The sequence below is a fragment of the Schistocerca gregaria genome, chromosome 1, assembly GCF_023897955.1.
Source record: "Schistocerca gregaria isolate iqSchGreg1 chromosome 1, iqSchGreg1.2, whole genome shotgun sequence".
In the NCBI taxonomy this organism is placed as follows: domain Eukaryota; kingdom Metazoa; phylum Arthropoda; class Insecta; order Orthoptera; family Acrididae; genus Schistocerca; species Schistocerca gregaria.
The window spans coordinates 703,028,700-703,046,975 of record NC_064920.1 but is presented as its reverse complement, the minus strand read 5'-3'; the positions used below and the strand labels follow the sequence as shown (position 1 = coordinate 703,046,975).

The 18,276-nt window shown below is 40.7% G+C and overlaps 1 protein-coding gene across 1 annotated transcript in view; it reads left to right on the top strand.

Annotated features, from left to right (window-relative positions):
- Nucleotides 1–18,276, top strand: part of LOC126365706 (nonsense-mediated mRNA decay factor SMG9) — a 105,780-nt gene that overhangs the window by 75,416 nt on the left and 12,088 nt on the right. The window contains exons 7-8 of the mRNA XM_050008168.1: nt 642–789; nt 18,099–18,219. Of these exons, the coding sequence (XP_049864125.1) occupies nt 642–789; nt 18,099–18,219 (269 nt within the window). The remainder of the gene's footprint in view (nt 1–641; nt 790–18,098; nt 18,220–18,276) is intronic.

The following is an 18,276-nucleotide window of genomic DNA, read 5'->3' as shown; positions in this document are numbered from 1 at the left end:
GAATACACGTGCTACAAATGCTATATTATGTATTATTTTAATTTTAGAAAGAGTTCCCAGAAATACTATTTGGGAGTATAGATGGAGGGAGGAGAAACTACAGTGCCAGGCATTAGTGCAGTACTTTTGGAAATTTGACTGTTTGTACCCACTGTAATTTAGACAGTGTAAAAAAAGAGGGAGAATAGTAGCTCAAGGCATAAATAAATGAATTACATACAAATAGCCTAGATCCATAAAATAGTCAATAGTACCTGTTCTCTCATGTTTGAGTGAATCATCTCTGTATAAAGTAAGTCTGTCATCAAACTGAAGGTTGGCATGAACACCACAGTGCTTTACTAGGTGTAGCTCTTTAGCTAATGGTATACCATTGCCTCCACCTGACATTTGAACTGACTTATTTTGCCATTGGTAGAGGGACATATGATATAATGTGAACTCCAAACTATTGTGCAACTGGGAATTTTTCACATTAATAAACATTACCAGAGGTGACAGAAGTGATAAATGACATAGGAAAATTCTGGAGTGACTCAGATTGAACCCCTAATCTTGGTTCTGTTTTCTAGCACTGAGCTACTGAACAGAAAAGAATATTGAAAATAAAAGACCTACATATACATGGTTTTTTGTTTCAGGATGTATACAGCCAAACCTTTGCCAGGTCCAATTTACAATTGCAGAGTGGCCTGGGTATTGCTAATGGAAGTGTCATCAATATACTGTCTCCTGAGGTCTGTGGGGAACCAATCAACATGTTTCTTCTGCCAGATCTTGATGAAGAAGGTAATACATTAATTATGAAGGTTGTGTCAAAAAAGACTTTACAACTTTGAAAATTCATATTGATTTAGTCATTTAACTTGCAGAAATAGTTTTAGTGTCATTTTATAATGAATATATCAAGTTTCAGTGTGACTTCCATTAGTCATGTGGTGCACTTACCATCTGAAGTGGAGCTATTGCCAAACTCGGTGCAGCATGTCAGGCATGACTTGTTCAATTGCGAGACAGATTCTAACTCTGATCTCTGGTAGAGAAGCCGATAAGGGTGGTAACAAACATGGTATCATTGACGAATCCTCAAAAGAAAAAGTCAAATGTTTTGGTCCAGTAGCTGTGGGGGGGGGGGGGGGGGCTGCAATTGGTGCCCTATTGGCCTGGAAAGTGAACATTTAGGAAATCCCGGACTTCAGAGAGGTAGTGTGGAGTTCTACATCTTGCATGATCTGTGTTCTCAATTCTTGATCATCAACATTAGGTTTTCCAGCATACCTGAGCACACTAATCCAAAACACACAGTGAGCATGCTTGGGCATGTTAGAGGCAGTCGTCTTTGCTGCAACTGCCGCTACCACTTGAGGCACAAAATTATGTACTAGGGTACCACATAAATCAAAACTTGATGTATCTTCCTTCAGGATGACACCAAGACTAAGGCTATAAGTCATATGAATAAGTTTGTATGAATTTTCAAAGCTTTGAAGTCCGTCCTGATACACCCGATGTAATGATTTTGCCCTTCATAGCTTATTCCAAGTACTCCAAATGGCTCCCATCTATGAACTGTTTTTTCCCCTAAGAAAGTGTCTGTCTGCTTAGCTGGGTGGTAACATGTTTGGCTATCATGCAGTGGGCCCGGATTTGATTCTTGGCCAGGTTGGAGATTTTTCTCTGCTTATGGACTGGGTGTTATGCTGTCCTCCTCATCGTCTCATCATCACTGACATGCAAGTCATCCAATGTGGCATCATCTGAAATAAGACTTGCAACCCAGCGACCAAACTTCTGTGGATAGAGCCTCCCAGTCGACAGTGCCACACAATCATTTCCTTTCTCTAAGAAAGAGAAATCACAGGTCGCTGTTTTTCATGCTTAAGCTCTTTTGTGATCAGGAACATGAATGTAGTGTAAAGAGTTCCATACAGCACTGTACTAGGCCACTTCTCTTAAGTTCTTTCAAAAAGCTGTTGAGTATATATTCCAGTTTAGCAATCAGTAGTTGCTGTTTCATATTTATTATGATGATGCCCATCAAAATACCATTGTTCTACTCATTGGTATCTGCTTCTGTATTGAATAAGCATAACCAGAAACAGCCATGTATACAGCTGTTTCCTTGTTTGTGAGTCAGATTTTACACTCCGGTTTTTGTCGCTAGTGTACCAGTGCATGGGGAGCTGAGTAATAATAGTTGATAGCATACTGAAGGATGTAGGCATCCAAATTCTATTAAAATTAAACATGGATTTTGGCAGGTTAAAAACTTATATATTCAGCAAATAGAATGCAAGGGGCACATCCTAGGGAAGGTACGTAAGCCACAAACCACCTGGAAGAGCCATTGCAGCTGTACTGAGATGGACTGAAGTCTAAAAAGTAGGAAAGAAGCAAGAGGAAGAAGCACATCCTGCCAGCCTGGAAACCAAGTTCAGAAGGACCAAGCTCCTCTCACTGCCTGCTATGACCATGTCACTGCAGACAGCACATGAGTCACTTCCCACACCTACAGATATCTTGGAAAAGCGTTGCCTGTCAGCAGCCCCAACTAGAACTAACTGCTTCTAGCCTTAAACACAGGCTGACTTTGGCATTTAGGCCATGGGAAAGTGTGCCAGGTATAGACTGCAAAACCAGCAGTGAGATTTTTTTCAAAATTATGTATACACTAGTCCTGGTAATCCACAATTGCATGGTAGCTTGTATAAAGCTTCCCCATTCCATGGAACTGCTGACTACATTGACGAAAGATTATGACTCATTCATGGAGAGATGTGTTGTCCAAATTGGGGATCTAAAGATCACAGAATGGCTGGGGCAGGATGAAGTTACAATTCAAAAGAACCAGGAGGTAGGGAGGCTTACTGCTGGGGATATTAAGTGTATTCAACAATCCCGTAATTTAGTCAAAAAGAGGGTGTAACTGGTAACGAGTTAAAAGATGCTGGTTATCTCTTGCATGTGCAAAGGTTTGAGGCCCCATGTAATGGTAGTGTGATTTGATGAGTCACGGTGATGAGGTGACAGGATTGCAGAGTGATTGCGGTATGGCCTGTGAAGACCAAATCGCTCAAGTGGCAGCCACTGGCAAGGGTTTAGGACATTTGTGTAACAGGTATTAGGTAATGTCATGGAGCCGTGTCACACAAGGGGGCCTTGTTTACTGTGGACTAGACCCTTTTTCAGTACTTAAGCATTGAAACCACACATAGAGAATGCAATGTCTTTAGTAAATTAGGTTGTTCACATTGGAGAAAAATTTTCACTTTCGTGTCACAAAACTATTGAACTTGTGAATAAAATTTGTAAAATAATTTAAGTAAATTAATCCTCAAAAATTGCAAATATATTATGTTATAATACAATTTGTCTCTGCTGTCTCAGATGAATTATGCCAAATAAGATATGGAGTGAACAATAAAAATTCATTGTAACATGTTGTGGGATGAGGACAGTGATAAACGCTATACTGTATTTGGACATAACCTTAAGATAATAGCTGAAATAAAATGTAGTTCTGTATCCTGTCGCAGAATTACCCATTGATGAAAAATATAATCCATGTGCAAGTAAATCTATGAAATAAACAATAGTGTAGACATTCATTACAAGAGAGAGAGAGAGAGAGGGGGGGGGGGGGGGAGAGGGAGAGGGAGGGAGAGAGAGAGAGGAGAGAGAGAGAGAGAGAGAGAGAGGAGAGAGGAGAGAGAGAGAGAGAGAGGGAGATTGTTACTGTTCTGACTGCCTGAAAGATTCAAGCCACATGCATTTTGGGGCACTCAATCAGTGCTCTGAAGGGTGATGACATATTGGTGGATCATGAATAAACTAAGCTACAAGGGTCGGGTCACTCCAAAAGAAATGCACACTATTTTTGTAAAAATACAGTTTTCATTCTTTGCATGTGTGAAAGTTTTACAGTGTTTAGATACATCCTTCGTGCTTGTTTTCAAACTTAGCTCAACCTGCTCCCTTGAGTGGTGCCGTCACAGCATGTCTTCGAGATGGCTGTTACACTTGACGTTTGTCAGAAGCAATGTGCTGTCATAGAAATCCTGTGCTGTGAAAACGAGACAGTGGAAAACATCCACAAGAGGTTGAAAAAGGGGTATGGAGATGCTGCTGTCGATCACAGTACAGTTAGTCGGTGTGCAAGCAGGTTGCTCGATGAAAGCGGGCATGGCAATATTGAGGATTGTTCTCACAGTGGCAGGCCCCATACTGCACACACTCCAGACAATGTGCAGAGAGTTAATGGATTGGTGACTGCTGACAGACGCATGACAGTGAATGAATTGTCATGCTATGTTGGGATAGGGGAAGGAAGTGTTTGCAGAATACTGAAAGTGTTGGTGTTAAAAAAGGTTTGTACCAGGTGGATTCCCAGGATGTAGACAGTGGTTCACAAAGAAATGAGAAAAACGGTATGCAGCGAACTTTTGGAACAGTACGAGAATGGAGGAGAATAATTTCTTGGAAGAATTGTGACAGGTGATGAAACATGGCTCCATCATCTTTCACCAGAGACGAAGAGGCAATCAGTGGAGTGGCATCATGCAAATTCACCTAAGGAAAAAAAATTCAAATCACACCTTCTACTGGAAAAGTTATGGCTACGGTGTTTTTCGATTCCGAAGGACTCTTGCTTGTGGACATGATGCCAAGTGGAACCACCATAAATTCTGATGCATATGTGACGACACTGAAGAAACTTCAAGCTTGACTGAGTCGTGTTCAACCACATCGGAAAAAGCAGGATGTTTTGCTGTTGCATGATAATGCACGGCTACATGTCAGTCAAAAAGCCATGGAAGCGATCACAAAACTTGGATGGACAACACTGAAACACCCGCCTTACAGTCCTCACCCTGCTCCATGTGATTATCATCTCTTTGGGAAACTGAAAGACTCTCTTCATGGAACAAGGTTTCAAGATGATGACTCCCTTGTGAGGTTTCAAGATGATGACTCCCTTGTGAAACAGTGGCTCCAACAGGTTGGTCCAGAATTTTACCACGCAAGTATACAGGCGCTGGTTCCAAGATGGCATAAGGCAGTTGAGAGGGATGGAAATTATGTGGAGAAATGAACATATTGTTCCTAAAGAATGTATCTACACACTGTAAAACTTTCATACATGTAGAATAAAAGACGGATTTTTTTTTTAAAAAATAGTGTCAATTTCTTTTGGAGTGACCCTTGTAAAATAATGCAAGAAAGGATAGAGTAAAATACTTCATCTCACTGTACTGGGAGCCATGAGAGGGTCAAGATACTTTTACTTCTACTTACAAGGCCAACTCAAAAATCTCTCCACCCTTCTCACTTCCTATTCCCGTCTTGGAGTACCACTATCCATCCGCTCTACAACAACCTCCAAACCACCTCCCTGCCCCCCCCCCCCCCCCCCCATAGCTGACAAACCCTATCTCACAGACCTACTATATTTACCTCACCCTCCAAAACTTCCTCCCACCATCACACAGAATCCAGAACCTAAACAGATCTGAAACACAGCCGCGAATGTCTTGTCTGACTTTCTGAACGACTTGGCCAATTGGGAACAAGACATTGGATGTTGATAAATGAAAGTGAAGCAGAAGCATTGGAAGATAGTGAAATATATCCAAGAAGAATTCAGCAAACTCTTCGGTTGCCGACTAATTCAGTTGAATCAGACAAAGAAGACAGTGCACAGTGGTCAGACTTTGATTTACTGAGGACCAATAATAAATCTGAAGGATCTTCAGGTCCAAACAAGTTTCCCAAAGATACAGAGAGCGTCGAGGATATCATCGAACTATATATTAGGAACAATCTATTTGAATATATTAGCAATGAAACCAACAAGTACTACAGTCAAAATTGCAATAGAAGAAAATGAATAATAAATTGCCAAATTTGTCGACGTTATGGCACCCGAACTTAGAAAATGGTTTGGGCATGCTATCCGTATGGGAATTGTAAAAAAGGCAAGGATCAATGATTATTGGTCAATGAATCAGTTGATAGACACACCGATATTTCGCAAAACTATGTCCCGCATCCGATTCAGTCAAATATTATCATTTTTACATTTTTCCGACAACAACAATAAACTGGATAATCCCGACTGGCTTTTCAAAGTGCAATTTGTAATTGATTATTTTTCAAAAAAGTTGAAATAAACAGATATTTGACCAAAGAATTTTTGTATTTATTTACTTATGAATATCTTTGAAATTCCACAAAAGTAGGGGAAGAGGGTTGACAACTTATGAGAACTAACGATGAGATTAGTATCACTTAACAATTTATAATCTCCTGATAACATCAAGAACGGCTGGCGACAAGCCAAGTAATCTGAATTAGTGCTGCCGCCACCAGGTGAATCAGTTTGTACGAGATACGTGGATGACAAAGTGTTAACATCCCTAATGCCCATGGCTTTACCACCATTAAACACTACCTTTCCCAATGCCTGACAGATTTCAAACCAATCACCTCCTTCATAGTCGTCATTACCAACTATATACTCACCCACAATTACGCATCCTTTGAATGCATTACCTACAAACAAATCTGGGGTATGACTGTAGGCACTCACATTGCACCATCCTATGCTAACCTATTCATGGGCCATCTAGAGGAACCCTTCCTAAACACCCAGAATCCTAAACCCCTCACCTGGTTCAGATTCATTTATAACATCTGTGTAACTTGTATCGAGGGCGAGGACACCTTAACCAGATTCCTCCAGAACCTCAACTTCTCCCTCATGTGCCCCATCTGGTCTTACTCAACCCAACAATCCACCTTCCTAGATGTTGACCTCCACCTCAAAGACGGTTACATCAGTAAGTCCGTCTGTATCAGACCTACTAACCACCAGCAATACCTCCACTTTGACAGCTGCCACCCATTCCATACCAAGAAGTCCTTTCATACAGCCTAGCCACTCATCGTCATTACATCTGCAGTGATGAGTGATCCTTCTCGAAATATACCGAGGGTCTCACTGAAGCCTTTACAGACCGTAATTATGCTCCCAAACTTGTACAAAAACAAATCTCCTGTGCCTTATCTTTCCAATCTTTCCAGTTTCCCACCACCTCACAATGTTCCATAGTCCAGCCACAGGAGAGCATTCCCCTCATAACTCAGTACCACCCAGGACTAGAGCAAATGAATTAAATTCTCTACCAGGATTTCGACTACTTCCTGTCATGCCCTGAAATGAGAAATGCCCTGCTCACTGTCCTTCTCATCCCTCTCACCGCCATACACTGAACCTACACGCTCATCCTTACACAACCCTGCTCGCAACCCCTTACCTCATGGCTCCTACCCCTGTAGTAGACCTAGGTGCAAGACCTGTCCCATACATCCTCCCATCACCACCACCAACACCACCACCACCACCACCACCACCACTACCACTACCACTACCACTACCTACTCCAGTACAGTCTCAAACATTACCTATCTCATTAATGGCAAGGCTACACATGGAACCAGTCGTGATCTACAAGCTAAACTGCATTCTATGTGGGCAAGACAACCAACAAGTTATCTGTCTGCATGAATGGCCGCAAACTGTGGCCAAGAAACAAGCACACTACCAAACATACATCCTTCATTTCAATGACTGCTTCACAGCCTGTGCCATATGGATCCTTCCCACCAACACCAGCTTTTCTGAATTGCGCAGGTGGGAACTTTCCTTGCAATATATCCTATGTTCCTGTAACCCTCCTGATCACGACCATCCAGCCCCTTCTGTGTTCCCATTCCAGCACTACACAGCCCTCATTCCTCCATCACACCCAGTCTTTGTACTTCTCTCCTTTTCTGCTATCCCCCCCCCCCCCCCCCCTCCCCTCTCTGCTCCCTTCCATCTAACCTTCTGACTGCACATAGCTGCCCTACCCTCTTTCCACCTTGTACCTAAGTGGTCCCCAATAGCACGTCACTGTTTGACACCCCTATCCTACTATCCCCCCCCCCCTCCCTCCTGACCCAACCTCCTCCTCACCCCCTCCCAGTCGCCACTCCCATCATGCACTAGTGTTCCTCCTCGGAGTGTAACCTCAGTTGCCTGAGACTGCAGCCGTGCGTGTGAGTTGCATTTGCATGAGTGTGTATGTGTGTGTTTGTCATCTAATTTTGATGAAGGCCTTACTGGCCGAAAGCAATATTTGTGACAGTCTTTTTGTGGTGCCTATCTGTGACTCAGCATCTCCACTGTACGGTGCAACTTTTCTTTTCGCAATATTGTTACATTCCATCCTGGATTTTACATTGTTTGATTTACTTTTAATATGTAATTCTCTAAGATGTCACAGTAATTGTGACAGAAGATTCGAAGAGAGTGTGTTGACAGTGTGGTATGGTTTCAGTTAAACATGACCTATTAGTTAGTGGTTGCTTAGTACATGCAGTCACAATACTATGGAGTGACTGTAATTGAAAAAGCCTTCATGAAGCAAAGCCACTGAATATACTCAGTAGCAGCATTGTCAAATTATCATTTATCTGCAATGTCATGACAATTAAACCAGCTGAACTTATCACTTAATGTTGTTCAAGAGGTTGTCAAATACATTGGAAAGTAATACCTTGGAAGCCTGATCTATGATTCCATTTTATTACAGTGCTAACAAGTATTCATCTTTAAATCAAAATGAATGCCCTAAGAAAATAAATAACTGTCTCATTCCTAACACCAAACAACATACTGTCTGCACTCAGTGAGAAAAATATCTGCCAACTTAACTGTGCTGTGTCATATTATCATTCATGAATACTTATAGAGAGTAGGAAACTTTGGTACACATTTGACATGCTCCTGGCAGTAATGAAATCTTGCAAATTTAGAGAAATATGGCTGTGGAATCCTCAGTCATATGATTACATCTGTGTGGTCAGCGAGGTATTTTGTGATTAGAATGGGGCAGGCATCAGCAGGCCCAACTAGAAGTAACTACTGGTATTTATTAAGAAGTGGACAGATTTTTGCGTCAACTAAACAGAACAGCTCACAATCATATTCATTTATTTTATAGGATTACTTAACTCATTTAACAGTGAAAGCTTAAAAATTACATGACCACAGATAAATAAAACTGATGTGGAATGCTACAGTGGGAATTTTTGTTTTCAGTCTTTGTCTTAATGTAACTGTCTGTGTTACAGTCTTTGAGTACAGTTCGTAACTATTTATGGTGAAGCTAGGGCGACACCTTCAGATTTTAATGTTTTTACACACTCAAATGGTTCTGGTGAGGTAAATGGAAACAAGTACATGAACATTAAGACCTTCAGGTCGTAAGTTAGTTTCTAGATTCTGAACAAACACATGGGAAGAGCCTTTTTACTAACACATCAGGTCCCTTGACTGATGCAATTACAAACACAGCTATTTTCATATGATTTACAAACACAATTCTGTCTTCAGCAGTTCTAAGATGGAAATACAACATACAAAAACAGCCAAACAATGCTGTGTCATGTGTAAAACTTTACCAGAAACATTATATTAACAAACTTCATAACAGTTTACACTGGTTCCTTTGTGTTAAATGTGCATGAAAGATTGCCAGGACACCTCTTACTAAGTAGCGAATACATTTGAAATAATCAGTTTCATATAAAACTGAGAGCCTGATTCACCATTGTGCACCATGTCCTTGAGAAAGAGGACTGTTATCAGCATATACAAATAATAGTAATAATAATGTTTATTTGTCCATGTTAACTTTACAGTCTTGGACATCGTCATTTTTTGTACAATTAAATCAATATCATGTCATTCCAAGAATGAATATATACATCAAGTAGCACATTGTATATCATTCCATGCAATAATGTTATAAACACAATGCCTCTACATAAAAGGAGGTTGCTAATGTCGGTACTACTACATGCGTTTGTTAGTGCTGCTTTAAAAGAGCTCTTATTTTGGAACCCATGGCTCCATCCCAGAACATCAGAAAAGGCCATGATTGCCGACATTGAGGGTCTTTCAGCATCTCAAAATGACAGACTCCAGTAAACAGACAAACACTGACACTACCCCTCTCATGTTTGTTGCTATAACACCTTCTGTGGTGAACGGACCAAACAAGAAGCATCAGCTTCAGAAGAAGACAGGTCATAAACTGTCAGACCATGTAGAACCTACTTTATTTGATGGTTTTTATGATTGGGCTTTAGAGCCAATGGAGTATGAATTCTGTTTGAGGCAACCATTTTGTCACACGACTGAGGCTCCAACTGTAGCAGACTCCTCATCTCACAGGAGAGACAGGGTAAAGTCCCCCCCCCCCAATACACACATGCCAATAAATGTGGAGGAACTGAAACTCCTAGCTCAGGAACATCACCTGTCGTGTAGGTTTACAGGAACCATGCATCCCTGGTTACTGACCTGCATTGGAGTGGAGTTCATGTGGGTCAGTGGATTACAATCTGCTCTCTGTTTACCACCACAGATAGTTACATATTCTGAGACTTATAGAGCAACTTACCTGCCCTTTTCTCCAACTGGAAGACTCCAGTGCTTGTAATGTATTATGGGGCCCACACTTTACTTGTGCCAGGAGTCAAGTTTTAGAGTGCTTCATGGTGTCTCAGGAGCTGTGCATCCTCTAGGCAGAGAATCCTACTCATTTCAAAATTCCTACTGGGTCATCTTCAGCCATAGGGCTCTTCTTCTGTTCCCGTCCCTTGCAGACTTGCCTCAGTGGAAAATTACTGAGTCCTCAGCTCACCTTAGGAGGCAATGTGTATCACGGTGGACCAATGAGTGCCACTCAGCAATCCAGGTCAAACATGCAGCTCTGCTGCCCAATGGCAGGAAACCTTGCAGTCTTTTGATTAACAAGAGTCAAAGCTCATTGCACCAAGGTGAGCAGTAAAAGGTCATGGCAAGTATTTGTGGACTCTCAACCACTCCACTTGCTCTATGGAAGTATGGGAAGCCATCAGGAAAATTTCTGGCAGAAGCAGTCATATTGCAGCAGTGTTGAAACAGGGGTGCCTTCAAATAGTCAGGGTTATAAACTCCAGGAAATCAGGGAAAAACCTTGGAATTTTTTCATCCAATTTTTCTAATTTTGGCTGGTAATAACTGGTACTTTGACAAAGGATTTTACTTTGCCACTGCAGCAAGGAAACGTAAATGAGAGAATAACACCAAAATAAAATTTCAGTTGCAAGAAAATACACCATTTACAACAAAACAAACTGCACATCCAAGTGTCTGCTGACAGCAAGATGGGGCAAAGGCTGTAGGATGAAGATTATGCAACACTTCATAACAACATACTGACCTGTTTTCAACATGTTAACCTAATGGCATAAATGGCTGGTCTTCTGGGCCCAAATTTTTTCTAAGGAGCTGGTCCTCAAAGTGTTAAATTTTGAATGAGGGTCAAATGCTCCATGACATAAGAAATTAATTGCACATTCTCCCACGTAACGTAAAACAACTTGTGTAAAAGGAAATTTACTCTAAAAGTAATGCTCCTCAAATTATCAATTACATTATTTTCCCAAGACCTGTTATAAAAGTAAACGACTGTGATGTAACATCATTCAAAATTTAACACTTTGCGGACCAGCTGCTTAGAAAAAATTTGGGCCCAGAAGACCAGCCATTTATGCCATTAGGTTAACATGTTGAAAAACCAAGCTTCAAGATAAGCTTTTCATATTTATTTTAGTTCTTTCAAAAATTGAAAATTATGAAATAACAAAGATGAAAACTATAATTATCCTTGACAAAAAGTGCAAGGTGAATTCTTCAGAAATTTGACATGGAACTGACTTTCTGTGCTCATCAGAACTTACTTCAGCCGTATAACCCACTAAATGTTCGATGCACAGCAGTGAAATTTATAATCAGGCTTGTCAGAAAATTCAGCTGCTGTAATTTGAGCTGTCCTCATAGGATCAAGCCTAACCACACCCTTGGAGGAAACAGCAAAGAAGTTTTGATGACCAGAATTATAGGTGAAAGTTAGCTTGCCATGTAGCTGTATTGAATGTATATGAATTTAAACCATTAATTTTTCCTGTTTGTCTGTTCCACTACTTGACCGTGATGTTACCATTGGCTGACTACATCACAAGTCCTCTGCTCTGAATATCTGCTGACATTGGCTGATGAATAACATAACATGAGCTATGATTGACTGACGATAAGTGCATCACAGTCTCGATTTCAGTACTTTAGAAATTACCATGCTGTGATTGGTGGAATTTGTATTTATACTTCTGTAAAACAAAAATTTGCAGTGTACATTTTGCCACACATCAAAGATCTTTCCAAAACGTTTTGTTCTTTGGTGGGTTTCATTTCCTAAGGTTCTCTGCTGGTGTATAATAGTTTTACCATTAAAAGGATTTGTGTTTTTTACAGATCAGAGCGAAAGTATATTACCACTTAACATGGGAAAAGGGCATTTCCGTGTAAAAAAACATAAAGTCCGGGTAAAATCTGGGAACTGATTTATTAATTTATTTATTTATTTTGCCTGTGTACACACCCTGAACAACATCCGGAGACATAATCCAGACAATGGCTAACCATTTTGTGATGACTACTGCCACTGCCACCCAAGATCCAGAGTTCTGTCATTTCCTTGCCACCATGGAGACGGGTGAGTTGGACTTCAGGTTTAACAATACTGAGTCCTATAACTGCCCATTCTCCATGTGGGAGCTGGAATCAGGACTGTCTGAGGCTCCTGATATGCCTGCTGATGACCAAATATGGTACAACGTGCTGTGAAACTTGAAATCTGTGTCACAGGAAATCCTCTTACAGTGGGTTAATTCAATGTGGGAGACAGGCCAATGTCCCAATTCTTGAGGGGAGCAATTTTGATACCTCTCCATAAACCAGGAAAAGACTGAACTTGTCCTGTAGTTATTGAAGTGTTGCCTTCACAAGCTGTGTAGGGAAGCCCTTGGAATGAAAGATTAACCATCAACTGTTCTGGATGTTAAGAGACTAGACAGTTCCATAGCTGCTCTCAGTTTGATTTCAGGAGACCTCAAACCACTATTGACAACCTAACCTTGCTAGGGGCACGTCTATCCAGCAAGCTTCCCATACAAACCTCATTCTGTAGGTATATTAATTTCACATTAGTGAGGTATATGACACTACTTGGAGATACAGCTCCATCGATGGGGCTTTTGTGCCCACTTCCCCATATTCATTCAGTCCTTCTTATCTAAGCACATTTTTAGGCACCAAGTTATTAACATGCCGTTGAATAGTTTTGAGCAGGAGAATGGTGTTCACTAGGAAGTGTTTTAAGTTTAACCCCCTTGCCATAGCCATAAACAGAGTAAAATCTATGGTAAGAAGCACTGTGGAGTGATCCTTATTTGTGGATTATTTTGCAGTGTTGTGTTCCTTCACCAACACTGGAATGGTGACTCGTCAGTTGCAACTTACATGAGGAGAGTGGAGGATTTGGCAGCAACATTTTCCACAGGTGTGTGTGTGTTTGTGTGTGTGCATAGGTTCGTGCGTGCGTGCGAGTGCCCACGTGTGTGATGAGCGCAAGTGCATGAGTGTGTTCATGCGTGCATGTGAACGCGCGCGCTTGAGGGCAACCGTGGGAGTGCGCACATGCTTGGGGGTGAGCGAGGGAGCGCGCGCGCATGAGTGTGTTATAATTTTATTTATTCTCATCATATTTTTAATTTATCTGACTTCCATATGAAGAACATCATTCTACCTTTTTAAAGACTTGGTGAAGTTTCTTGGACTCGTCTTTTTTATTCCAAACTGTTGTGGTTACCACACCTAAAGGACATGAAGACAAGGGTACAGAAAGCACTAAACATAGTAAAGTGCTTTAGCCACAGATTTGGGGAGCATACAGCATCTGCTCCAGTTTTATAAGGCTTTCGTGCAATTGCGGCTGGACTATGGGTGCATTGTATACCAATCAGAGAGACCATCGTACCTGAATATCATTGATGATACCTACCAATAGGGGATAATACTGACCACAGGTGCTTACAGGAGCAGCTCCACACCCAGTCTCTGTGATGAGGCTGGAGAACCACCGCTCACCATTCAACTCCTCAATTTTGTGTCAAGTGCACGAGAGCCTCATCGTTCTGAATTCAGGTCTAGTCTTTCATGACAAACTGAGGCCATTCCAGTTGTGGAGAGTATTTTCTTGTTGCCCTCCCAGTCTCCACAATATTATTGTGAGACCCTGTGCTCCTTCTGCACCTATCTTCCTACCTAGTGATTGCCCCCCACTGTAAGACTTGCTCTATGCACCCTCCTATTACCAACTACACCAGTCCTGTATTGGCAAAACATATACTATCAAAGGGAGAGTCACCTGTGAAATGACATGCCATATAACAGCTGTTGTGTAAACACTGTTTGGCCTTTTACATCAGCATTACTAGCATCAGGTTATCATTTAGGATGAGTGAGCATAGGTAGAGCATGTTTGCTAGCAACATACATTATCCTGTTGCAGAGCATGCTCCACAACACGACAGTTGAGACCTTGGTGCCAGTTTCACCACACATGCCATTGGGATTCTTCCCTCTAAGACACCAGTTTCTCAGAACTCCACATGTATGAACTAACAAAACATGTCATATTTTCTTGCCACGCACCTGGTCTTAATTTATGTTAATTTCTTAATTAACCTAATTCTTATTACATTAGTTTCTTTGGTCTCAGCAATTCTTCACTTCCATAGCTTTCATTTGCTGACCTGCCTATTTTTTGCCATCCTCTTCCGACCTCTGTCACATACAATGCTTTTGAGCTCTTATTAACTCATGCACGGTGTTCTGAAAGTAATCTCTGTATTCTGTATTGCCCTATCTTCCACCTTTAAGCTCTCAGGTTTTCAAGCCTTGTCCTGTGCTGTCCCCAACAATCAGTCTTTCCATTTCATCCCATCCAGTAGGTCTCCCACGACCTAGGGTTCAGGGTGACTTTTCCACACTCTCCCTATTTTCCTAAATCCCACCAGTCCTTTTTCTTCATCATTCTTTTTTCCCTTCAACCCTTCTGCTAGAAGAAGGAGGCACTGGCTTCAAAAGCTTGCAAACTGCGTTACCTCTATATGTGTATTGTTCTGCCGCCGCTTGGTGAGAAGATTTATCATCTCTCCAATTACATTATCTAGTAGACTGTGTTTTATTTTCAGGTAAGAAAACAGTAGCTCATCTACCAACAGATTTGTCACCTGTTTTAACTGATGAACAAATGAATATGGTATGAATTTTGAAGTTATGTGAAATGTTCGAATTGCTTCCTAAAATTTTAGGAAGAGGTTTTCAATGTGGTATTGGGGTGGCTGTCCCATTCAGGCTCTTTTGTAAGTGATCATGTTCCCTGTGTAATTATTTAACTGTCCTTTTATCTTCTTTCATCTTCAATTGCCAATTTTTGAATATCTGCCAACTTTTACACTGTCTTAATAGATGTGAGCTAGTGTGCAGGTATGGATGATCCTGAATGGGTGTATATTTGCGCAAGACTTACTCTGCTTAGTATTATGACATTTGTTCCAATTAATGTTTGTAAGGGTGCTAATAACTTCATTGTTGAATGCCCATAACACACACACACACACACACACACACACCACCACCACCACCACCACCACCACCACCACCCTGAGGAACAAAATCTTAGTTCCGAATGCTAGGCTGGTGTATGTTTTTTATATATGTGTTTCAACAGCCTCCTGAAGGCAAGGACTACCAGCAATTCATTATCACACTTAAGACCTACATTACACTTCTAAACAAATCAAAATTATTCACAGATACCAGAAATAGGAATCAATGGGCACACATCTGTAGACATCCAGATGGATAATAAGTTGAAATGGCACCACACATGGATAAATTAACTGAAAAGTTCAGGTCTGCCTGCTTTGAACTCAATATGTTGAGCTGCAGACAGAATTGCTAGCATACTTTGTATATATTTACTGAATACTTTCCTATGTCATATTCTTCTGGGGCAATTTAGCGAAGATCAAAAAAGTATTTCTTCTACAGAAGTGTGCTATGTGGATATTGTTTTTAGTGTTGATAACCAAACATCTCGCAGAAACCTGCAGATTATTATACTTAAGTGCCAATACATATATTCTCTAAAGATACTTGTGGTTAATAACAAAAAAGAATTTATAAATGGACTCATCAGTTCACAATCACAATATGACATAAAAGTGATTTCCATATAGGTTGTGCATACCTCTTTATATTTTAGACTGGAGTTTTATACACTAATCAGCCAGAACATTATGACTGCCAACCTGCTATCAAGGTAAACCCACCCAGGTGATAGCAGCGTCATCTGCAAGGAATGATTGCAAGTCAGACGCACACACAGTGCATGTCGTATCAGTGAATGTGCTGTCCGCATGTAGAATGGGCAGTTTAGCGAGCTATCTGAGTTTGACTGAGGTCAGATTGGGATGGCCTGGAGGCTTGTCACAAGCATTTCGGAAATTGCACAACTTGTTGGTTGTTGGAGGAGTACTGTGGTGACCATCTTCAAAATGTCACAAAAACCAAGCTGAAACCACATTTAGATGTTGTGGGACTGGGCCGACACCCCTCATTACAAATGTCTGACATCATAGGCTAGGTAGACTGGTAAAACAGGACAGGCAGCAAACTATGGTGGCACTAGCATCTGACATCAATGCTCGGAAGATACAAGTGTGCCTAAACACACAATGTACAGAACATTCATAACGATGGGCCTCTGCTTCCGATGACCCATGCATGTGCCAGTGTGAACACCACGACAAAAGAAACTATGAGTGAAATGGACATGTGACCACCAGCACTGGATATTGGCACAGTGGCAGAGTGTTGCATAGTCTGATGAATTCTGATACTTTCTTTATCATACAGATGGTAAGGCGCAAATCCATTGTCTTCCAGGGAAACAGCTCTGTGATCCCTGTACTGTGGGATGGAGACAAGCTGGCAGTGTCTCTATTATACTCTGGGGAATGTTGACATGGGCATCCATGGATCCAGTGGAGCTGTTTCTCTGGAAGACAATGCACACAGAGGTGATGGAGTATTACAGACGTCTCACAGTAAGCACCTCTGTCAGCAAGATTGAGTTGCAGAGATTAAGCCTGATCAGAATTACATTGCCACATAAATGTCACTGGGAAGTTTTCCATTCCATTGATGCTGGATAGTTACACTGAAATACTCTGGACATAATAGTTTAGGACGTATCTTTTGAGACCAGTTACTGGACTGCATTTTTTAGATTGAAATTGTGGTCATAGGCAATCTGCCAAAAGTGTGATTATGATGTACTATGTGTATAATGTGTGAATAAGAGTTTGCTTGTGTGGAGCTGCCGCTTCAGGGTATTCGTTTTTCATTTTCCACTAATATACATAAATAATTTTCCGAAAAAGAGGAATTGGAATTGGGATGGGGATGAGGACTAAATTGCATATCACTATTTACAGTCTTTTGAAAGTTGAGAGGGAGTAGAGACAGCTCCATTAGAAAACACATAAGTCACAGAGTTCTGGAGACGGAGAACTTTAGATAGTAGCAGAAGTGGGTAGACTAAAGATAGTAAAAGTAATAGAAAATACTAGATGCAAAGTGCTAAAAAGAGTAATGCTTCACAAACTTTTTGAAGACTTAGACTGAAAATAGAATCAAATGAATGTTTTTAATTAATTAAAGGCTAATTTTAAATTATAATAACTATCTAATTTTAGTAACTTTTTCTCATCACTATTTCCTACGTAAATCACCCATGATGCATCTATTACTACCTTTTGATATAACAAATGAGACAATGTGTCTTCAGGTTATCTGAAATTCACTTCTGTTCACTAAAACCTTACACAGTTCAGAATCTACTTAATATAAAAAAAAAGTCATTGATTTTAATTAACTTTGTTCATAAAAAGTTAAATGAAAATCATTTTTCACCTTTGTTTTGTATGGTATGTCGTACTGTGAGAATTAGGTGGAATGTTGAGCCTGTATTGCTTTTATGAGGACACATTGAACTATGTTGATAATTGGTAACTGATTTTGCATAATTCTACAGAATCAAGTTTGCTGTATCATGGACACCCTGGCCTCACTACCTTGATTGATAATCTACGTAGTCAACTACTGAGCGTGGAGCGCAATGCACTTACCCACTCACCGCTGACAGAAAAAAACTGGTAAGATTTAAGAAAAATAAATCTGTTGATAAACTGGATATAGGTGAAGGGTAGGAT